The following is a 25,170-nucleotide window of genomic DNA, read 5'->3' on the forward strand; positions in this document are numbered from 1 at the left end:
CTACATAGCATTTGAGTTGCTTAAATTTTTTTGGTGTTGCTTGTACAAGGCACGGTGCTTAGCACTGTCAAGAGAATTTTGATTGGTTAAAATGATCTACGTGGAATGTGGAGCAGATTTATGAAAATAAAAAAAATAGAAAAAAAACATGTTCACCTCATCTTCGTTCGTCCCTGGAGGTCTGCCAACGCCGGCCCGTGTCGCCGGTCGCCGTTCGCGCGTCGCCGGTTGCCGTTCGCGCGTTGCCGGTGGTGTGTCTCCGCGCGCGACCCCCTCCGCACGACCCAGTCAGCACGTTCATCCCCTTCCGTGCGGCCAGACCCCTCCGCCACGAGCGCGCGGCTCCATATAGCCAGACCCGCCGCCGGCGCGGGAACCACCTTTGCCCCGCGAGCGCCAGAAGCCCCTAGCCGAACCCCTCCGCCCCGCGTGCGACCACCTCCGGTCGCGACCCTCCGCGTGCGACCCTTCCACGCGCGACCCCTCCGAAAGATCAACACCTCCGCGCGCCGGTCAGAGAAGAGAGAGTGAAGAGAGAGTGCCGGTCGGAGAAGAGAGAGTGCAGGGAGAGTGAATGGAATACTTTTGGTATTTTTATTATTATGTAATATTTTTTTTTATTTGTGATATTCACGTAGAGTTGTTTTTATTATTAAAATTTTTTATTTTTTTTATTATGTAATTTTTTTTATTATTACAATTTTTTAATTATGTAATTTGTTTCAATTATTAGTTATTCATATTTATATATTATTTATAATAATTAATTTTATAAATTTTTTTTATAAAATATAATGTGAGGTGTCAAAAAGTGTAGTATGAGTTGTAAAAAAGTTGAGGTGCTTATAAGCAATTTGCATCGGAGCAAAAGTTGTAAAAATATAGTATGAGTTGCTTATGAGTGATGTGGCACAGTGAGACCCATTTAAAAACTCATCACAATAATAACTCAATAAAAATAATAATAATAATATGATAAAAATTAAATTCTCTTACTTGTAAAAAACAATGAGGAACACAATAATATAGAGAAAAAATAGATAATCTAAATATACAAGTGACATAAATATTTTTAACATGAAAAACTCTTCGATGTAAGAATAAAAACCATAAATCATCCAAATCGAAGAAAAAAGTTTATTATGATTAACAAATGGTATGAGAGAATCTCTAAAAAACGTGTCAAATAATGCTTATAATCAACTAAAATAATTCAAACACATTTACTTACAAATGAGAAATAAAAAATGAAAAGTTTCAAATAAAAATTATTACTGCAATCATTTTTCTCTCTTTTCAAACTTTCTTTTAATGATGTAATCGTTGAATATGAAATGTCACATCATATAAATTTATTGTACAATAATCAAACTCATTCAAGATGAATGAATCTTCCATTACAATTTAGTAATTACTGTTGGTGGATATGTAAATTAAATGAGTGAATTTTCTCTCTTATTTTCTTTATATATACTTCACTATTGTTTTCTCTTACTGTATCCTAATCTGAACTTTTATGTATTCATCCATATGAAACGATGTAGTATGACATGTATTATTATATGGTGAAAAGCAGCTTCTAGCCGGCAGCGAAAAATAGGAATTTGGAAATGGCAAAGATGCGAATTATTTTGACGCTAACAAGAATCTATAGACTTGTACGGAATGAGTTGGCTAAGCAAGTTTCATACACCAATCCATCAATTCCCGTCACTTTCTCTACCCGTTTCACCTCAGGTGGCAACACGAGTTGAGTGGGACTGATTAGGATATAAAAATATTTTACAAATACAAAGAAAAATAAGAGAGATAAGTTAATTAACTATTAATCCACAATTATTTCTTCTCATCTTTGTCTATGTATACGTAAACTACATTTTGTGATAGTGAGATAAGGGAGAAATGAGACCTTAAACTAATGATTTTATTTATTAGACTTCGACTACTTCAAATGCTACAGCTAACTGTACTCAATTAACTCCACCATATTCTTTAACTCCCCTTAAACAAGTGGGTATATTTACTATTTGTGAGTTGATTTAAATTAAACCTTATGTGAGTACAAGTTTTGGCAAGATAATATGTAATTTGGACTGAGGATATACATGGTACATGTGCAATAATGCTTACTATTGGGTCACTAATATAATGAAGGCTTAATCAACATTTTCATCGCCATAAAATATTGTTTCTTATAAAAAAAAATAACTATAATAATATCAATTAATCATCATAATAAACATATTGGTCAAAATAATTATAAAAAAAATTAATAAACTTATCTCACTAGGGATCAGCTATTTTTTATACATAAAAATTATAAAAACGATAATAAGGTTTGAAACTTTAAAACCTTATACACATATCTCAACTCTTTTCAACTAAGTTTATCTAAGTGATTTGTTGAGACAACTCTAACTTATTCTAGATTATTAAAAAAATATTACTTATTATTTATTCATACACAAAATTTAATAATATTGAACATTACAAGATTTATTGAAAAAAAAACTTAAATTTCTCATGAATTAAAAATAAGATTAATAAAAAATATATAATTAGAAAGTAACTCTCATTTTATAATGTGAGATTCATTTGGATTTTAACTTATGACCTAAAATATTTGAAAAATAAAGAGAAAATAAAAATATGATGATTTCATTGATATTGTTTATAAACTTTTTTTATAAAAGAAATTTGAACGTGATTTCCTCCCCTACGTGGACTTTGATTTTCGATGACAACAATGCAGAATTGACGTTATTAATCACTAGAGTGTACTGTTGCATGTGTCTGTATTAATATTCTACCCACTCAGTTTGAATTACTTGCTATTGAAGAAATTCTTTTAATACTAAAAATTAACACACATATATAAAACATAAATGGTTATTGAAAAATCATTTTAAGATTTCTTTTTTCTAACGATTTTTTTTTATAGAATTTTCTTTATTAATTTAATTTAATTTTTATTTATTATAATTATTTATAAATTAAATTTTAATTTTTTAAAACAAATTATTAATAAATTAAAAAGTATTATATAATAATATAAATCATATATCATAAATATATAATATAATTTATATATTTAAAAATATTTATTTATATAAATTTTACAAATAATTTATATATTCAAACATAATATTTATTTATATGTATAATTTATTTAAATTTTACTTATATATAATAAACGCATTATTTTAGATAAAACAATAATATATTAATTCAAGTTGGTACCACCAGAGACCTTTAGATTAAAATGCATTATATTTCTTTATTTAAAAAAAATAAAGGAGTGCAACGTGATTTACATAATTTATATTCTAATTTTAAAATTTATCATTATTATTATTGTAAAAGAATATTATTGCTTTTGAAATATTTATTTTCTTGTATAAAAAAAAATTACTCTCTTAATTCTAATACTTAATCTATATCTATTATAAAGGAGATATTGAGACATGTAATATTTTGTTTGTATTATTAGAGGCACTTTGACCCCTGTAGTTTTAATAATGTTCTATATGCGAATTAGTTAAAAGTGAGTTATTTTTTAAAAAAATAAAAGTGTGTTATGATTGAAAAAAATAATAATAGAAGTGAGTTGTTGTAATATGAAAAGGAGAAAATAATTCCATTGCATTTATTCCATTGAATTCCCACAGTGAAATAATCCGTTGACTTTTTTTTATATCGAGGAAGGTAGCAGAAAATTTTGTCAACGTTTGCAATTCTTGCCCTTTTCCTCCTCAATTTATGATCTTTATCACATATGCATTCAAACCGCACGTATATCTACCAACCTAATAGACTGTCAGATTAAATAATAATGTAATATTATATTCCTTCCGTTTTTTTTTTCATAGTCGTTTTGTCAGAGTTTGTTGTTGTTTTTCCATTGTCATATTACTAAAATTAATGAGTTATTAATTTTTTTCTTCCATTTTTACCCTTAATAATTAATACATGTTTCCTGAACAATGTGTGTATTTATTTTTAATGTCTACCTAATTTTTCTCTAACTACTCATATAAAGTTAATATGCATTTATAAGAACAATATGTTCCCAACAAAATACTATAAAAAAACAAAAAAAGAGACAACTATTTAATGGAGTAGTTCAACAGTCTAAAAAATGCAACAAAAAAAAGATAAAATAGGAAAGTAAGTAATAAATATTTTTAAAAATTAAAATATCAATGATTTCCTTAATTCCCGTGCAAAACCTTAAACGACTATGGAAAAAAAACGGAGGGAGTAGTATCTATGTGTCGGCTTCAAAGTTTTTTTTCTTTTTTCAGCAGTGTGGCGTTCAACATTTTAGAATTTTTTTATTTTATTTTTCGTGGGTCAGATTTTATAAATAGGTGAAATGAATAATTTGATTTTTTCGAAACCCATAAAAATTATGTGATTTATTATGAGTTTGTGAATTACTTTGTATACATGTTTATTTAGTCAAAAATCATTAGTAAATGTGTTGGAATATTATAGTAAACATGTTTATTAGTAAAAGTGAAAATTAGGACTACGTTATTGTAACTCTTAATATTATATTTTGATTGCTTTTTTTTAAATTAAAAATATCGCATGTGCCTCTACAAAATTAATAAAATTGCATTCTTTGAAAGATCTATTGAAATAAAAAAAAAAATTTAATACGAATCTTATAATAGTTAAATGAGTAACATAGTTGGAAAAAATTGTTGCAATTGAAGTTAGGTTTGTATCCCTTTCTGTCCGAGCTGTGTCTAGCAAGGCTTACGTGCCGTTTGTTTATGTCGGATGCAAAGGCAGAACAGAAAATCATAATCAAACAAAAATGCAGACATTAAATATTAAAATATCTTATAAACAGCGTTCAGCCACTTGAAATCTTTGCTCTCAGAGTCGTCTTTCAACTTTCTCAGTTTTCCCGGATCTAAAGCACCACCAAAATAAAGTCACAGTTATATCCACATTTTATAGTTTCCTTTAATTGCTAGAAATTTTTATATTTTGTTATTGTTAGTTGTATAATTTAAATTATGGGAAATAAGGATAAAGGCATAAAATAAATATGAGGGACTGGTGAAATTTGCAGCCAACATGAGGCAACTGCCAAATGAAGTCGAGACAACGTATAATATTTTGATTTAAATATTTTTTTTTTTGAAAATAACAGTAAATCTTATTTTAGATTTTGTTTCTTTTTAAATCATTTTTAGATGTGTAACATTTTTTAAAAATTTTTTTTATATCATTAACACTTTAATTTAGTGTTAAAATGATAATTAAAATATATAATATTGATTAAGATAATAAAGGTAAGAAATAATATTTTAAAGTTAAACAATTAAATTATTTTATGCACATAAATTAATTAAGTAATATAGTTATTCCTACTAAAAAAGAGTAATATATTTATTATTTTATATAAATAAGATAATTGCATGTAACTTTTCTTTACTTTTGTTTTTAATATATTATGAACATAATTATTATTTTTCAATCTATTAATTTTTTTAACTATGTTTTTTTAATAAAATTATTACATGCAATATACCAAAAAATTATGTTACAATTGATCAAAATTAATAAATTAATATTTTAAAAAATAGCGTTAAAGTAAGATATTAATGTAACAAAATAGTATAAAAATGTAACAAAAAATAAAGATATTAAAAATATGTAATAAAAATTATAATATTTTTTTAGAAAAGTACAATATTAAAAACTAAAAAAATAAAAATTAAGAATAAAATTAAATTTACTAAAAATCACTATTCATAAAATATTAAAAATTAAAAACAAATTATATACAATTGTCTTATTTGTATAAAACAATAAATGCTTTACTTAATTAAGTAATTCATTAAATTATCTTAATTTAAATATTATTTGTTATCTTAATTATTTTAATTAATATTTTATATTTTAATATCATTTTAACACTAAATTAATTAGAGTTAATAACAAAACTGAAAAATAAAATTGAAAGACTTAAAAATAATTAAAAAAATCATAAAAATTAAAACAAGACATAGTGATATTTGGATGAAGTCTAATATTTTTCATTAGGACTGAAGGAAAAAATACCGATTACTTGCCGAAAATCCATAATGGAAAAACACATATTGGGTCGAAATTAATTTTTTCGTCCAAACCCAACTACTGGATTTTTATCTTGGAGCCCAGGCCTTATATTTCAAGGTAGTATAGTTGTTCAATAATAGTCCAACATGCACACGCAATGTTATATAGAAAGGACAAGGCTTTTGATTTTTATTTTTTGTACCTGCCTGAGGGTACACTCGTAATCTTCAGGGGAATATGAGGACCGAACGAGAACTCTAGGTGGATTCTTCGGAGGGGGAGGTACCTGCAAAAGATACTCCGATGCTTAAGTCAGTGTGGGCACGATTTTCTAGGGTAATGAATGAACAGTGACATACCTTGTTACGTGTGACCTATTTATAGCATCTGACATGGGCCTGAGCGTGATGGGCCCTCTCAGATATTTACCAAATTAGGTAATACGGTACTAATTGGTCGTTTAGGCTTTAATCATGTACTTACCTTTCTTGATTGTGATTACTTGTTATGACTTGCTTAACCCTTCGGCAAGAGGCCGAGCCGGCTAATGAATACTAGTCGGAACGGCAAATGACCGAGCCGTCTAGTCCGTATACGGCAGCCTGTATACTTCCGGTATGTTCTGTGTCGGAACGGTACCTGACCGAGCCGAATCGATGAGTGATGATGGTCCATATTTGCATTAACCAGACTGATGTCGGTTCTCGGCCTCATGCCGAGCCGACGTTGATGGTGATGCTTGTACGTGGCTATGCATGGGTGTCTGACGAAATGACACGTGTTGGCCCACGTGACCGATACGGTCTCTCCGGTACACAAGCCCCCCAGCCTTTGAGGAACGAAGCGACGCGAAAGGTTAATGAAATAAAAAGAGGATTTTTGAATCGGTGCCGTGAAGAAGAAGCCAAGGGTTACAACTGATGGTGGGATATGAAGGGTTGTGACCGTTGGGTATTTGATGGCGTACGCGAGAAGTTATGGTGGGAAGCGAAGGGATATAACCGTTGGTCATTAGTGACGCATGCGAAGAGTTGCGCGCCCTAGACCGTTGGATCTAAATGATCCAACGGTAGGCACGAGGGGGCGTCTCTTCAGTTGCCTATTAAGAACGCCTATAAATAGATGTGTAGGAGGAAGGGTTTCCACATGCAAACTTACTAGCTGCTCCGAGCCGAAGATATTTGAGAGCGTTTTGAGTACTCAACAGCAATTGGTCAAGTTCAATCATCAGGTACGTAATGGCTAACCTGGACATTGTTCATGTTGACTCCTCTGGGGACGAAGAGGGATCTAGATTAAGGACGACGCCGAACCAGAAGGTAGCGTCGGCTTCAGCTTCGAATGGGGGCGATTCCGCAGAGTCGGCTTCGGGGTCCGATCGGTCGCAAAGCGGGAATGATTCGGCATCGGCTGTGGGTTCTGAAGATCAGCCGAGTCGGGGTGGGGAATCGTCAAGAGTTTTTCCTCCCATATCGACTCCCGGGTATTCGTGGGTACATGGTGAAGTTGGTAGTGTATACTCTCGGTATACGAGCAAGAAGTCTCTTGTGGACTTCGTATCAGCCATAAAGTTTTTAAACTTTCCCGAAGATGAAGAGCCTTCTGCTATCTTTTTCCAATCGTGCCGAGGTGACGGGGCTTCGAATCCAGACTTCGTTTATTTGAATCAAGGGTCGTCCAAATACCCATTCTTTTACGTGTATGATTATATGTTCCGGGATCTGAAGATATCCCTCCCTTTTGACGATTACTTCATGAGTATACTTCGACTTCTTAATGTGGCGCCGAGCCAACTTCACCCGAACACCTGGGCCGCTATGCAAGGGTTTAGGCATTTGTGTCTAGCCCTCGGTCTCCAGCCCACTCCACATTTATTCCTGCACTTCTATACGTCTCGGCCAACGAGAAAGGCTAAGTGGCTGTCGTTGATTCGTCACAATGATTGCTTGCTGCAACCTTTTACCACCTCGTACAAAAAATTTAAAGTGGGATTTATGAAGGTGATGATTCGGCCAGAACCAGGAAAAAGGTATTTCTTTGATGCCGAAGGGAATCCCCTATTTCCCTTGTATTGGACCCGGAAGCCGCGCAAGTACGACACGGTTTCCAAATCACGCATGTCCCCGGAGGAGAGAAGAAGTCTTGATTTTTTAAACAAGTTGCCTCGGCCCTTACCATGCCGTCCTCTTGTCCGATTGTTTGATTCGGCCGATGTGGTCGAAGAATTGATCGGTATAGTATTTTTCCTACTTGTTTGAATTCAAGTGTTATCATTGATTTTGACTAATGATGTGCAGGTATAATGGCGGCTCATGATGATTTGGATATCCGCAACTTGCTTCGGAACCAACTTGCGTCGAACACCGCGAATAGGCCTGCGCCCGCCGCGCGCGTGAATCAACCAGCTGGTCAAGGTAGCGGGGTCGGACCCACGTCTCGGCCGAAGAAGACCACCCGGCCCCAACCTGAAAAAAGAAGGCCTGACTCTAGGGCCGAGGAGGAGAGTCGCCGGGCAAAACAGCGCCGAGTGGCTAGCCCCCCTGTTCCCGAAAGCTTGTCGGCACCAAGTTTCTTGGCTGGCAATGTTAACGCTCAGGATTTCCTGAGTCAAGACCTGACCTCCGAGGTAGGGCAGGGGCTGCTGAGCCGAATGAGTTCGGCGCAGAAATGGAGCTTCTTTTGTGAGTTCCAAGTGCGCGCTGTGGCCATGGCACAGAGTATTGTCATGCAGCCGAACGGTGAGGCTGATGAGTTGCGCAAACAGCTAGCTGAGCAGGAGAAGTCTCTTCAAGAGACACTGGCTGCTTTGACCGACGCCCAGACGGCTAGTAGCAAGTATCAGTCCGAGATGGATCGCCGAGGAAGAACCGCTGATGACTTGGCCTTAAAGGTACAGCGTCTCGAACTTGCTCTGAAGGGCGAGACTGATAAGGTGACAGCTCTGAGCAAGGAGCTGGATGCTGAAAAGGCTGCCTTTGGTGCTTATCAGGAGAAGGCGCGCGCCAAGGTTCTCAGTCAGCATCAGGCCGGTTTTGCTCAAGCTGCTCGGCAGGCTTGCTACTTCGGTGACTTTCCCCTGACTTCCACCTGGACATGACAAAAGATTTTTTCCAAGGGAAGTTGGTGGATATGACCTCCATTCCACCTGATCAGGAAGCCGACGAGGAGGCTCCGGCTCGGCCAGCTGGGCCGAACGAAGAGGAGACTCTGAACGAGGAGGCTGCGCCTGAGGATGGTCCAGTTCAGGGGGAGGCAGAAGTAGTGTCTTAAATGTTTCTTTTGTATTATGGGGCCGATAGCGCCTATTGATAATGTACCTTTCTCTTTTAATGAAATTTCTCCGTTCTTTATGTTATAACTGGCGTGAACTCTTGTGGTGATTAACAACTTAATTTGCGTGAGCCGTCTCCTTGGTCGAGAGATATCTCGGGAAGGAAGACTTGAATAATTAATTAAAGCCACATCCTTGGCCGAGAGACATCTCGGGAGGGAAGACTCGAATAATTTAATTAAAGCCACATCCTTGGCCGAGAGACATCTCGGGAGGGAAGACTTGAATAATTTAATTAAAGCCACATCCTTGGCCGAGAGACATCTCGGGAGGGAAGACTTGAATAATTTAATTAAAGCCACATCCTTGGCCGAGAGACATCTCGGGAGGGAAGACTTGAATAATTTAATTAAAGCCACATCCTTGGCCGAGAGACATCTCGGGAGGGAAGACTTGAATAATTTAATTAAAGCCACATCCTTGGCCGAGAGACATCTCGGGAGGGAAGACTTGAATAATTTAATTAAAGCCACATCCTTGGCCGAGAGACATCTCGGGAGGGAAGACTTGAATAATTTAATTAAAGCCACATCCTTGGCCCATTCCCCATGGCGAGAGGACAAGTTAAGTTCCTTCTCGTGGCAGTAGATTACTTCACAAAATGGATTGAGGCCGAACCACTTGCTTGCATCTCTGCTGCTAACGTCCAAAAGTTTGTATGGAAGAACATCATCACCCGTTTCGGCATCCCATACGCCATCATTTCAGATAACGGTCTCCAATTCACGGACAAAAGGTTCAACTCATTCCTCGAAAACCTTGGCATTCGGCACAGGTTCACATCGGTACACTCGTAATCTTCAGGGGAATATGAGGACCGAACGAGAACTCTAGGTGGATTCTTCGGAGGGGGAGGTACCTGCAAAAGGTACTCCGATGCTTAAGTCAGTGTGGGCACAATTTTCTAGGGTAATGAATGAACAGTGACATACCTTGTTACGTGTGACCTATTTATAGCATCTGACATGGGCCTGAGCGTGATGGGCCCTCTCAGATATTTACCAAATTAGGTAATACGGTACTAATTGGTCGTTTAGGCTTTAATCATGTACTTACCTTTCTTGATTGTGATTACTTGTTATGACTTGCTTAACCCTTCGGCAAGAGGCCGAGCCGGCTAATGAATACTAGTCGGAACGGCAAATGACCGAGCCGTCTAGTCCGTATACGGCAGCCTGTATACTTCCGGTATGTTCTGTGTCGGAACGGTACCTGACCGAGCCGAATCGATGAGTGATGATGGTCCATATTTGCATTAACCAGACTGATGTCGGTTCTCGGCCTCATGCCGAGCCGACGTTGATGGTGATGCTTGTACGTGGCTATGCATGGGTGTCTGACGAAATGGCACGTGTTGGCCCACGTGACCGATACGGTCTCTCCGGTACATTTTTTATTTTTTTTACACAAAAGGCTTTTGATATAACAAGTCACCAATATTTAATAACCGTATTTTAGTATTTCTTCGTGCTAAATGTTTATCTGAAAATCATGACTTTTTTTTTATTTGTTTAAATAATCGGCAGTTTTTATTTACTTAAATGACCTATTTTCAGGTTCATGTGAGAAATTAATTATTGGGTAACCGATTTTTCAATAGATTATATATGTATATTTTTGAAATAATTAATACTATAATTATATATAAAATTTTAAAATTATGTATAATATTTTAAATTTATGTTAAAAATAAATATAATGTTAAAACTTATTTATTTATTAAAAAATAAATTTATTTAAAAAAAATAGAGATAATTTAATTAAAAATTCACAAATAAAATATAAAGAAAATTATATTTTTTAATAATGAAATTATATTTTAAAAATATACAAAATTTAATATTATAATTTAGTAAATCATTTGTTAAAATTATAAATATGTTAATTAAGAATGTCATTGATTTACGTGCGTCAAGTATCAAAAGCTTTAGTTATGAGTGTAATTGATGTAGAGTGTCATTGATGTAGAGTATCATTGATGCAGAGTGTCATTAAATTATGCGCGTCAAGAATCTAATGCTTCAGTGCAGAGTGTCATTGATGTAGAGTGTCATTGATTTACGCGCGTCAAGAATCTAATGCTTTAGTTATGAGTGTCATTGATGCAGAGTGTCATTAATTTACGGGAGTCAAGAATCTAATACTTTAGTCATGAGTGTAATTGATTGAACCCTATCTCCACCTTCTATTTAAATGAGACCATTCATGGGTTCAAATACAAAGTGCAATTGAGCCAAGTATTCATGTTTTTGTGTGTTAGTCTTTGTCTACAACAATGTCTTCCTCTTCTTTCCATGTGTTAGTCTTCTTCAATGGTGAAATCATTCAAACAGACGAAGGGGATTCTTTCCGTGTGTTAGTCTTCTTCAAGACGGTAACAACAAAATCTTTTCAATTGCAATTGTAATTGTTGAGGGTGAAACAGTAGGTGCATGGTTTTTCTTTCTACATTACCTCAAAAGACATGTTTGCCCTCAAGATGACCTACGCTAGACAAGGCAGTGGTTGGACATCGGAGAATTCAGTGCATGTGTTCTATATTCACCACATTGCTCAAAATTTCATGAGACATTTCAAGAATGCAGAATGAAAAAAATTAACCATCAACATAGATATGTACTTCTTATCATTAATTATTTTTATTTGTTTGACCATATTTCAACAATACTAAATTGTTCATTTTTTGCTTATCTAATTTTATGGCTTATGGGATGACTGAGCCAAGATTCAATTACTACTACAACACATTGAGGAGTGAACCAAAAACTGAAGGTGTAATTGAATGGCTCAACACTATACCAAAAGAACAAGAGTCGGACTCTTGCATGAGACGATGGCTAACGATGGGGACACATGACTACCAATTTGATAAAGGCAATAAATTTCATTCTTAGAAAAATAATAAATTTGTCAATTTCTGCAATTATCATGTAGACTTATAAGAGATGTAATGCCTTATTCATCCAAAGAGGGAAGGAAGTCGATGCTAAGCTTAGGATTGACCAAGTTTATACTGAAATAATCAATAAGGCCATGATAGATGTAGAATCGAAGACTAATAGTCATCATGTCCTCGAATTTGATCATCACAGTATATGTTTTCTGGTGCAAGAAACCATTAACCCAAAAGAAACACAACCGACTGAAAATTTCACGGTTGGACTACATGACAAGTGGTGTGACTATGGGAAATTCAAGAAGCTACACATGTCATGCTCCCATGTTGTTGCTACATGTAAGCATGTTCACCACAATTACAAATCTTACATAGATCATGCCTATACATTACAATATGTTTCAAATGTGTATAACAAATTATTTGGTGAACTACCCAACGAATCTTATTGGCCGGGTTGTGAAGAATCGCAAATCATGCCAAATCTTTTTTTGGTTCGTCCCTTGAGTATCCATCGCCGATAACAGTGACTAATCTCCTCGCTACGTTGGAGGCACCTCAAAGGGTAAGATAGCTGACCCTAAGATTTAACGCGACTACATACACAAGGCAGGATTCGAACCCCTGACCTTGCTTAAGCGTGGATCAACCCCTACCACGCAAATCATACCAAATCTGAAAAAGATTAGAAATAAAAAAGGTCGTCCAAATTCATCCAGAATACGCACTGAAATGGATATCAGGACAACCACAAAGATGTTCTCTATGTAAGAATGTAGGCCACTCTAAGAAAAAATGTCATTATCATCAAGGAAGTTCAAGTGAACAAGTTTAAATTAATAATCGATTGTTGTGTGTCTTTCAAAAATTTCATATTCTGTAATTTTAATTTTTCCAATAAATTTGTACTTTTTTTTTTACCATTTCTAATATTTAATATAATAACATTGTCATTTATTTAAAAATAAATATAATATTAATTTTATTATTAAATATTATTCTTTAAAAATTATTTATTTTAAATATTAAATATATTTTTTATATTCTAAAAATATAAAATATATATTTTTAATTTTTAAAATCAAAAAATGAAAAATGAAAAAAGGAAGTCCATTGAGAAATCGGTTACTGGGTAACCGATTTCTTACTAAATCGGTTACCCAGTAACCGATTTCTCACCTAAGCCTTAAAACAGGTCATTCAGGTAAATAAAAACTAGCTCAGATTATTTAAATAAATAAAAAATATATATTAAAAAAAAGTCAAAAATTAGTCATCATTTGGTTCAATTTAGTTTATCTCAATAATATTTGAATCAATTTAAAATTTGATTTGATTTTTTTTTTAAATTCAGTTGCATTGAAATTGTATTATCAAATTGAATTAAGTTGAATTAAATTTGATTGATTTTCATCCTTAATACAAATAAATATTATATAAATTATTTAAAAATATTTATTTATATAAATTTAAAAAATAATTTATATATTTAAATAATACATAATTTATTATAAAATTTAATTATATATAATAAATATTTATGTGTGGATTACAGATATTAAATAGCAGTATATACATAAATATGAGTTGAAACAAGTTGTGGTCTTAGCATTGACCATATATGTATTAAAAAAATAGTTTAAAAAATAATGAGTTAGTGGTAGATATTTAAAGCTATTTTATGTTAGTAAGTAATTAAGGAAAGATGGAAGTGCATATGCATAGTGTCCAAAAAAGGAAAGAAAAAAGAGTGTATTAATTAGGTGCGGCAGGCACGGCGTGAGAGCGGGACCCATGGCATGGGATCCTTATCTTAGAATCTCTGGCTTACCGCTTACGTCAGTATAATGGAATCTTGGCCAATTTATGAAGATGAAAGTATTTGGGGATGAGGATTAGGGTTTTAGAGAATGAGAACGGGATCCTCTGCGGCGTTTCTGGTGATCTGCATCCTGCACTCGCTGATAGCGATGACGTGTGGGGCGCTGATGATGTTCTACATGAAGGAGGTCTACACGTTCGGCCACGGCGTGCAGACGGCGACGAAGCTCCTCGGATCCACGCCGCACGACCAGCTCCTCATCAAGACCTCCGACTCCTTCTCCGGCCTCCTCCTGGTCGCCATAGGCTTCCTCCTCTTCATGGTCTCCTTCGTCAAAGACCGCGACTTTCAGGCCTTCTTCGCCAAGGGCTGCACGCTCCTCCACTTCTTCATGGCCGTCTGGAGAATCTACTTCGAACGCAAGGTCGAGGATCTCGCCTGGGATTGGCTCCGCCAGACCGTTGGTGATCTCCTCTTGGCCCTCTCCTGGGTTTTCTTCCTCGTTTACTCTTGGAGGGAGAAGTATGATTGATTTATTACTTTTACTTCTTTTTATTTGCATTTCAGCCTTTTTATTTACCTTGTAAAAATCGGATCTCACGTTTTTTCTTTATATCAAATCGCTCTTTAGTCATGCGTTGCTTCTAAAGTTCTCAATTGCCTTCCCTTGCTTCCATTACACTGAGTGCCATTCATTTTAACTTCTTAACTGCTGCTTCTCCAGGCATTAATCTTTTTAAAGTAATTCAACTTGTTATACTGTAATGTGAACGGGTGTGGGTTTGGGGGAATTGCAGTTGGATGTTTTATTCGATTATGAAGAGTTTCGAGAAATAATGGTGCATTGTTTTGGCATAATTCTGAAAATCGTCTTTTCATTTTGATGTTTAGAATTTACAAACTCTATGGGTTTTGCTGATGCTCCTCTTGTAAAGAACAATTTTTGGGTAGAAGTAATTGAATTGTTAGAGATTTCACATCGACTAATAAGTATAAGATGATCATATTAGTATTTATAATTGAGAAGCAGTCCTCATCTTACATGCTAATTTTGTGAAGTTGAGTTAAATTCCTTAATCCACTTTCTTAAGATAGATGAAGCCATTTGGTTGTGCAAGTTAAGAAATTTCATTGTATTTAACTCGACTAAGCAATAAAAGAATCCGTGAGAGCCAAATGATTGATGAAGTGTTTCACTGGCTCGGTTGATGAAGCTAAGTTTATGCCTCCTCGTCAATGCTTAGAGATTTCTGATGTTTGTGGATGAAATATAAAGGAGTTTAACTTATTTGAGGATAATTGGACTTGATTATTTCTTGTGATTTTTTAGTTAAAAATTGCTTCAAGCCGACAAAAAAGCTGAGCCTAGAGTTCAAAATACAATTTGAAAATGCTAGAAATGTTTCGTGCCAGTAATCTTAATTATAATAGACATTTGATATAATTGGTCCATGGTGCATTTCTAACAATCAGCATTTTAGTACATTCTTTATAATTTAATATCCAAACTTAATTCTACAAGCAGCATAGAGTAGAGTGACAATTATTAAATAGACTTATGTCTTTGATAATTGCCAATATGTTACTTTATACTTGAGTTTATTTCATAGTCTTATTGCAAGGTTGTCAACATGCATGTTTACTCAAGAGATGGGGTGATCCTATGATCATACTCCCTTTTTAATACTGTTCACTCTGAATATCATATTCCGGTGGAATTATATTGGGATCTCTGGGTAAGCTTATATCATGAGTTGGGCGACTGTGACACTGGTTGGTTAAGCTGGGTGACCTTTGACTATGACACACGGCCTAAGTGAGTTGTTCTTGACCTAATATGAGCGTTATCTTCCTCTCATTCATCCCAACTCTCAATTTGTTGTCTTTCAGCCTGTCAAGCTCTTTTCTTTAGTGTCTCTCAAACCCCAAAGCACAAACATTTGTTGCAGGGAGTGGTTGTTTATTTGTTCTAGAATTCAAGTTCATGGTGTCAATCTTTCATAGTTGCCAATTTGCGGTTCCTGTTTTGCTCTCTATTTCAACTCCTCTGACCCTCCAATTTGCTCTGCATTTCAATATCTCTGTACCTCCTACTTGCTCTGCATTTCAAGTCCTCTGTTCTTCGAATTTGCTCTGCATTTCAACTTCTCTGTTCGTCCAATTTGCTCTCCACTTTGACTTTTATATTCCTCTATTTTGCTGCTGTGAAAATTCGAAGATACCATTAAGTGAGTTTATTTAACATTGCTGTCCTATGCTAGAAATGCTATTTAGTATATAACCTTGATCTTTCATCCGATGATATAAGCAACTTGTGTTTAAGCACTCTGAATGAAGACACAACTTGATTCAAGTTGGAGAAGACGCTAGAGGTTTTGTTGGTTTGCTCTCTTGATAACGTGGGGTTTCCAAATTTTATATATGAATTTGATGGAGTTGGAGAAGATGCCATGGATAATAATGGAAATGAAAATCATTTGAAGATAACAAATATGGTGATCATGGCTTGAATGATTTGCTACATATATCCAGAGCTGGGCTGCTTTCTTTAGTGATTTAGTTTTATGTGTTGTAATCTTTTATATTTGGAGGTGTTAATTTGCAGCTTTTGCTTAATTTGTGATTTTGTGACCTGAGAGTTGTTGGTGACTACCTTATACATTTTTCAAACTGAGGTTAATTAAATGTTGGTACTTGACAGTTATTTAAAGATTATTTTCTAAACCTGGATTTTTATTTTTTTAAATTTTTTTTATATTTATATACATGTTTGGACCTAAATTCTAATTTAGGTAGGATCTTACATACATTTTCAAATTAAGTTTAATAAAATTTTAGTAGTGATTTAAAGGTTATTTTTTCACATTTATGTTACTTTATATGCATATATATGTTTGTGTAAATTTGTACTTTAAGTGGGATCTTACAATCACTAGCACATAATTTGTCTTTCACCATGTGGTCCTAGATAGGATGTTAATTTTCACAACCTAGGTTGTTGGAAGACTGTATATGGCAGAGTCCATGTTTCACCTACTTCAAAATTGTAAATGCAATTGCATTTACACGTGGATAGTGCACTTGTTTCTTCTCTCATTTTTCTATTAGCCTTGTAGTATTCCAGCTATATTTTGCATTAGAATTAGTCAATGATTTCTATGTGATGCATAATTGCATAATAGTCACTTTATCGATCTAAATGCACTCTATATGTAGTTATTGTTTTATGCGATATTTTAGATTATTTTATCTGGTTTCTGGGTGGCATGAAGAAATCCAGTTATATAGATTACAAGAAGGGCAGAAATTTTGTGAACTTTCTCCCCCAAGACCAGTCACTGAATAACTGCCCTCAGGAAGTGACTATTGATTAGTGCACATATATGAAGTACCGTATATAATAATATTAATGGTGATATTTTCTTCGTAGCAATATTGCTGCCAAATGATTCAATTATAAAAATTCCATTTTCCTGGAGATTGGTGTGCCTATTCCATTAAAAGATTTTGCATTAAATAATAGACTTCTTCCAATTGCCTCATATACCCGCCTTTATAAATCTTTTAATGCTTCCTTGGGTAGTGTCTCTCATGCAACGAGTCTTATTACCATTGCCGCCACCGTTGCAATCAGTCATTAACTGCCTGCTTCTAATGCTTGTTATTTGGATGTCCCTATCCTTGCAAAATGTGAGGTTTCTCAATTTCAAGTAGGGTTTGCTTCTAGGGCTTGGGTATTTATTCACACAGCTGAAATGGTACAAACTGTAAACGTTCAATTGATGGGAAATATTTACAATTTTCAGTCTTTGTTTATTCCAATATATGTGCTACACAAGTACATGCTTTTGCGACATCATTTTGTCTGTAGATCAATTTTATACAACAAAGTTTACTCTTACGATATGTAAAAATAAATAGATAAGTGTTGGATAAAATGCTCGATGTAATGGAAAGAGGAAAAATACTTCAAAAACTGATACAAAATTGTTAAAAGTGCATCATTACTTTATGACTATTCCTCTAGCATTGCTACCACCTAAAGATTTACCTAAGGGGCATCTAATGATAATGTATCTATCGTTTGGAGTCAACACATTTGTATCTTTACAAGATGTCTATATACTTATGCTATTTGGTACTCCTCTACAAGTAGCACCAGGACCAGAGGAGGCTATGAGCAATTCATATGGTGGAATTCCAGCACCACATCTATTTCTACGTTTTGGGTCTTTATTTCTGTTCTCAATCTCCTTTTCTATTATCTTTATATCCATGGAAAACTTATAGAATGCCTGTATGATTTCAGGGTCAGCAGCCCAATCTGACAAATCCTTCCTCTGCCCTAGGTATTCTTCATCTGGTGAATGCTGAGAAAGTATGTTAACCACTGCCAGAAACTTGGTGGTTTCAAACAAATTTGGCAAGCAAGACAACAAGTATCCTTCTGGGTCTTCCAAGAATTCTTTGTACTCCGGATCCTCCTCTTTGGGTAGCAACTTCTTCATATGTGGGGATCGCATTGGGACATACCCACCAAGGGGGTATTGCCCAAAATTCAGTGCTGAATGTTGGACCGAAGCAACCCATATGAGTGTGGTGAGTATTGATGTAAGGTCACTGAGAGTAGAGATTGTGGGCCACCAACTTGCATTTGCATGGTCAGCATGGCCCACATTGATGGCCTCACTATACCATGCTTGGAGCTCATTGTCTGACTGGATCATCATCTCATCACGGTAGTAGTAGTTCACGTAAGTCCTAACCAAGTTCTCCAAAGCAAACCATATAAGAAGACCATCATTTGCATAAGGGTAATCTTCAATCAGTAGTCTTAGCCCGTGTGGCTTTGTTGGATCTGGTTCTGCCATTCCCCTGCATTATTATGATTAAAACGATATAATATTAACGATTAGTTCACATGTTTATAAATTTTTTTTCGTCAACAAATTATGAGTTTGAGTGAAATAAAACTTAAGATTATGAAATTTAGACTTGTAAGAAAAAAAAAATATTTATGGGAAAAGACCACTAAATTTAGTCATTCAGATTTTCTGATAAAGACTAATCTTTAATGATTTTTTTTTAAAAAAAAGGGTATTGTTTATCATGAGTCTAATAACAAACCTTCTAATGAGGTCAGCAGGAAGGGCCTCCATGTCAAAACGCCACCAATCTCTATAGGCAGCTGAGAGTATCTCAATGTTGTATCTGCCGGGAGAAAAATCTGATTCAATGATGCCACCTTCATTGATGAGAGCCTCACGAGCCAATGCATTTATTTGCAATGTGTGTTTCAAATGAGGCTTTAGAAGTTTGAAAATAGGGTGCATAATACTCAATTGACGGTGAGATGCAATGATGAATGGTTCCATGCATGCGTGGGTCCTCAACCTGTTTAGCAAACACAGCTTATATATCGTATTCCATGTATTGGATAAGTTAAAGAATTTGGCTTTAGGAAACACACAAGATTTGTTGAATCGCATACCAGTGATGGACAAGCTGGTGAACACCGACATCATTGACTCACAGTAACTGCTCCTGGTAACCCAAAATTTGAATCTATCTCAAATTCTACCTTATATGTGGACCTCTCATCCTCAACCTTGAAGTGTTTCAACCAGTCCAACACAACATGGTTACTTAGCTTTGGCTCCATTGTTCCTTCAATTTCATAAGGCACTCAAATAAATCAAATGCTAATAATTAATTGAAAACTATATAACAAGGAGAGAACAGTGATTAACTGAGCTAATCTGACAACATTATATTGAATTGTTTTGTTAAGTAAAATGGTTTTCAACGTGTTAAAAGTAACGACAATAAAGATTAAAATTTAAATACTTGTACATCTGCTTTAACTTTTATTACTAAGGTGGCTCTAGTAAGATACAAATATAAATAAATTTTAGTAAAAAATGAAAAATTTATCCTCCTTTTACAATTAATGTCAATCGAGAAAAAATCCCAATTCATTAACTAAAAATAGTGTATCATAGAAGCTTATAAAACTTAAGGTACGTTGGTATAAATTTTTCCACAAGTTTATAAGAAAGAAAAATGAAATGAATTTTTTTCGCAAGTTAAAATTAACTAATGCATATGATAATTTCTAGAAATTTTTTCTTTAATTTCTCTAAAATATTTTTTTTTAACTTATACATAAGTTATTTTATTTTATATAGAATCTCATTTATGTTTTTCTTTTTATTTGTCTCTCTTAAAAATTATTTTTAGAGAAACTTATCTAAATAAGCATGCAAGCACTTCTAACCTTTGAAATTGATTTTATAGATATAAGTTAGGCCTAAAATGTATCATGTACTCAAAATTTACCTCAAATCTCTTATTAGGTCACATGTAATGATATATGGACAAAATTATTAAGTATTTCTAAATCACACGTTTTCTAATTAATCTTTACATATTAAGTAATTAAATGTTATTAAGTTTTCTTAAATTGATTTATTTTTATAAAAAAGTTATATGATGATCATTGGTTCGTATCATAAATATTTAGTGATCATGTACTATATAAGAATTTTTTCTATTCAATACTTTTTTTCTGCGTCTCTCTTTCCATATCAAATCATATATTACACGTCATATCTATACTTCTTAATTTATGTCTCTCTCTCAAGGTGCCAAATAACATGGTTGTTCATGCACTTTGTTCTTGGTTCACCTGTCCAATAGGGATGTTAAAAAATGCTGAATTGAACTAATTAAACTGTAGCAGAATTGAATTAAATTACAAAAATAATTCGTCTAAATCAAATTAAACTAAAAAAATAGTTCAGACAAAACTAAACTACTTTATTAATCCAACGAATGTTTTCTCAAATTTGAATTGAACTATATTTTGATTTGAATTCAACCCAACTATTTTTTTAATATTAATATAAGAAAAAATAAAAACAGGAGAATTTTTACCGCTTTATAGACATATTTCAGTTTTTATAGTTTAATTTAATTTAATTTTCTTTTGGAAAAAAAGTTCAATTAATTTATAGTTCAATATTCATAACCAGTCCAATTTAGTATTTTTGTTTTGAACACCTATGCTACCTATATGTTATATATTCGTGCCCCAATTTCAGTATTATATATGATGGGTGTATTAGAAAGAAAAAAAAATTCACATTAATTATAAATGGTTGATAAATTAAAAGGTTATAAAACTTAGATACTCGTGATCATCTTATTAATTGATTTGTAAGAATAAATTAAACTTAAAAATTTAAGAACTTATAGCGTGTTTGGGAAGATTGTTTTCCTCTCTTTCAATTATTTTTATGAAGAAAAAAAAATAGAATTTTCTCAAGGACACCCTTGTGAGATTAAAAATTATGTACGATAAAGTTTGTGCACGACTTTAATTATTAGTATGTATTTTATATTAAATGTGAATTTTGTAAATCTAACTGTTATATTGAAAATTTATATTACTTTATATCAAAATTTGTTAAAATTGAACAACAATTTTGAAAATAATCAAAGTGTTCATATTTTAATATATTTTAAAATAAATATATTATGTCAATTTTATTTTATAAGAACAAATTATTAAATTATCTTAGATTAATAAAATTTTGTATATATAATTTAAGAGTAAAAAACTTTCAATTTAATGATTAGATTTATAAAATTCACATTTAATATAAGATTATTGAGCGGTGTAATACTTAATAAAAGTTACGTGCAAGAAAGAAAGTGGTTACCGGGTTGAACTTGAGTGCTAACTAGCTGTATGACAATTCCTCTTTCACGAAGGGCATTGTTGAAAACATCAAATTGTGGAAGCATCATGGCCATCTTCTCCGTATAAGTGATCTTACTATTTTTTATGGTTACAGTTGCCGTAATGGTCAAAGTGACAGGATTGAGGGCAAGGTCTCTCTTGGACGAGTCATCCTTGATAAAATTAAAGGGTGCTTCTTGTTGCAACATGGTCTTAAGCTCCGAGTATGTCATGGTAACTGCTCCATGCCTCTTAATGCACCAACGTTTAGGTTGCAAAGACAATCTTGAAACATTTGAGCAAAATGCTTCCACCATACACTGTCCCATAATTTCTTTGGCCAAGGCCATTTTCAACCACGTGTTCTCCTCCTGTACGTGTTCTGTTAGGATCGTAAAAATTGAATACGATTCACTTTAGATTTAAGAGCCAACTTTATAGCCACAAGTAGAAATACCATACACAAGCCGCCAATTCAATGCCGTCGACTAACGTGGATATTTCATATCCACAAAACTGTCCAAAAACAAACACCATTTGAACATTGTGAATACTGTGAATCACAAGGCAACTCAATAGAATCACTAATAATAAAGCACTAAATTAAAAAGGGTAAGTTTAAATTCTCTCATTAACAAGAGTATTATAAATTACGATACTCTTTTACAATATACAAGAGTATTATACTCTCCATTCTTTATATTTTAAAATATAGTTTAATTTGTTTAACTTAAATAATACCTCATAAATAAAAAGGATAAGTTTGAATTCTCTCATTAACAACTAACAATTAATAATATTTACTAATAAAATAATGTATATTATATTAAAATATATAAATTAGAATATATATTTAACTCAATATTACTAAAGAATATTTAAAATATATGTTAAAATATTTTTAGTTCATTGAATTTCATTTATTTAATAAAAAATTATAAAATATATAATTAAATTTAAAACAATTTATTAAAATAATATATAAAATATAATATATATATATATATATATATATATATATATATATATATATATATATATAAATTGCAAACAAATATAATCGAGAGGAATCATCTCTAATGTCCAAAACCAACAGCATATAAATTTATATTATATGTGTATATATATCCATCAATCAATGGCACGTCATTTTAATTGATGAATTGAAATTAAATTAGGGTTAGTTGTAAAATGCTATTAGTTGAATTTGCTTTTTTTTTTTAATTTTTAATCTTCACTAAATTTTTAAAATAGTTTCTATCATCACTTATTATGTTAATTATATAGATATGTTATTTTAGACGTACAGTTTCTATCTAAGAAAAAAAAATGCATTATTATTGCATATTTTGAAATATCGAATACTCGGCGTATATTATTAGGATCCTGTAAAAAAAATTTAAGCCTAAAATAAAAAAAATAAAAAGACTTAATATTATATTAAATATTAATTTTTTATTATTTAAATTTAAAATTACTCATTAATGTTGTTAATTTTACATTAATTTTTTTTTCAAAATTAGAGTAATACTTTTTATTTAATATTTTATGCTCATAATTTTTTGTTTTCATCAACCATTAATAATAGATTATGAATAATAATATTTAAAAAAATACAAAGATCACATTCAGCTTGGAATGAATTATGAAATAATAAAAAAAGACAAATTATACCAGACAATCACAGAGGCAAAATAACGATGGAAAAAAATAAATTTTTTGGATCGGTCTCTAATATCAATCACGAAAGACTAAAAAGTAAAAAACACAGTCTCTTTCACACGTTTATTGGTTTGACGTGTTCTCAACAGTGCAAAATGAGTGATGTTTTGGCATATTTAACAACTAATTATCCAAAATTTCCCATCGCAATTAATTGACAATTTGTGTAATCTTCTTATTCACGACCAGTAGATCTAAAACATCTTTTTAAAGAAAATGTTCTAATATAAAATAGCCGACATATAATATATAGAAGAAATTATCAAATAGTGAATATAGGAACTTAAAATTATAAATTTATTGGATTCAACTAAAATAACTAAAATTCTAAAAAAAAATGTGAACACAAATATAATTAAAACTAAGTTTGATGGCTTCAAAACAATGAGATAAAAGACAAAATAAGTTGTCTGCCAGATGAATTCATAATTTTTCATTTGATAATGATATGATGACTACCAAATTAGTGTTTGTCTGATAATGAATTTACTTTAAAAAAAAATATTTTTCTCAAAATTTGGAAAAATAATTTTTCATTCTTTCAAAATAAGCTAAATAATCAAGTATGAACATAAATTAACACCATGATACAACTCGATCTTACATGTGTGGATCAGACTTCTGGGAATATATAACAGCTTTTGGTGCATGTTAATTGTTTTTTATCATTAAAAACAAAAAATACATCAACAATAACGATATCAAATCTAAATTTTCATGTATATTTTTATTTTAATCCTTATAATAGTTATGCGTCATATTGTTAATTATATTAGTGAAATTTAATACATGTTAAATACGTTTATGGTTAAATTTAAAATATGAATTGACTTATATGTCTCAAACATATTATAGTGCATGTTGCTGATATGAGTAAATGAAAATTTAGATTATCTCGTGTTCACACTCGTGCATAACATGTATGACCTGAATCCCTGATTTATCTGCTTCTAGTTGTTGAAATTAAAATATTAATTAATATTTTAATTCACTTAAATTGTAGTTTTCTTAAAACTTTACTCATATTATTCTTATTAGAAAAAATTGTAAGAATATTGAAAAGATAGTTAAAAATTTGAAAAACAAGTTAGAAGCTGAAAAAATAACCGGAAGCAGAAAGTTAATAGTTACAGTGACCAAAAGTTGTTTAGTTAGTTTATTGAATTATAATTTTTTGGTAAAATATTTATTCATTGAAGTATTTAATTTAATAAATATAAAATGACATAAATAAACATATTTATATGATATTTTAAATTTAAATTTATTTTTTGTCAGAAAAGCTCAATTTTATAAACTTTTAATTAATTTTAAACTCTTGTGATTTTTTATACATAGATAAATTATTTTAATTACAATTTTTTATTTCAATTGTTAATTTTTCTATTTTATTATTAATCTTATATATACCTTAAAGTATTTTTAATAAAGTTTAGAGTAAAATAAAAATGCCCTATCATTTATGAATATCAAGTTTTTTTATCGGTATTATGTTAAAATAATAAAATAATTATCTCAAAAAATATAATGAATAAAATAAAAAATATAATATAATCTGGGGGTGAAACAAGACATTT

The 25,170-nt window shown here is 32.3% G+C and overlaps 2 protein-coding genes across 3 annotated transcripts; one reads left to right on the forward strand and one right to left on the reverse strand.

Moving 5' to 3' along the window:
• Nucleotides 1-14,056: 14,056 nt before the first annotated feature.
• LOC109804560 (uncharacterized) lies at nt 14,057-19,059 on the forward strand. Of its 2 annotated transcripts, none has more exons than XM_083066605.1 (2): nt 14,057-14,649; nt 18,477-19,059. In XM_083066605.1, the coding sequence occupies exons 1-2, from the start codon at nt 14,216-14,218 to the stop codon at nt 18,499-18,501; spliced, it is 459 nt and encodes a 152-aa protein (XP_082922731.1). In that variant the 5' UTR covers nt 14,057-14,215; the 3' UTR covers nt 18,502-19,059. The 2 variants fall into 2 exon arrangements, with proteins under 2 accessions (XP_082922731.1, XP_020222002.2); XM_020366413.3 differs by having other exon boundaries at nt 14,058-14,649; nt 18,437-19,059.
• On the reverse strand, nt 18,075-22,243 carry LOC114916216 (lipoxygenase 4, chloroplastic). The gene is made up of 4 exons (XM_029272522.2): nt 21,852-22,243; nt 19,619-19,794; nt 19,255-19,521; nt 18,075-19,002 (listed from the first exon to the last, which is right to left on the reverse strand). The coding sequence occupies exons 3-4, from the start codon at nt 19,500-19,502 to the stop codon at nt 18,246-18,248; spliced, it is 1,005 nt and encodes a 334-aa protein (XP_029128355.2). The 5' UTR covers nt 19,503-19,521; nt 19,619-19,794; nt 21,852-22,243; the 3' UTR covers nt 18,075-18,245.
• Between the last annotated feature and the right edge of the window lie 2,927 nt (nt 22,244-25,170).

The sequence above is a fragment of the Cajanus cajan genome, chromosome 1 (genome assembly GCF_000230855.2).
Source record: "Cajanus cajan strain Asha chromosome 1, NIPB_CcT2T_4, whole genome shotgun sequence".
NCBI classification, from domain to species: Eukaryota; Viridiplantae; Streptophyta; class Magnoliopsida; order Fabales; family Fabaceae; genus Cajanus; species Cajanus cajan.

Excerpts from the sequence above, each read along its gene's own strand:
- LOC109804560 (XM_083066605.1), top strand. The coding sequence starts at position 14,216 with ATGAGAACGGGATCCTCTGCGGCGTTTCTGGTGATCTGCATCCTGCAC. Across the intron at positions 14,650-18,476 it reads GTTTACTCTTGGAGGGAGAA|GTATTCTTCATCTGGTGAAT; the intron begins GTATGATTGATT and ends CCTCTGCCCTAG.
- LOC114916216 (XM_029272522.2), bottom strand. The coding sequence starts at position 19,502 with ATGGAACCATTCATCATTGCATCTCACCGTCAATTGAGTATTATGCAC. Across the intron at positions 19,003-19,254 it reads CCTGCTGACCTCATTAGAAG|GGGAATGGCAGAACCAGATC; the intron begins GTTTGTTATTAG and ends ATAATAATGCAG.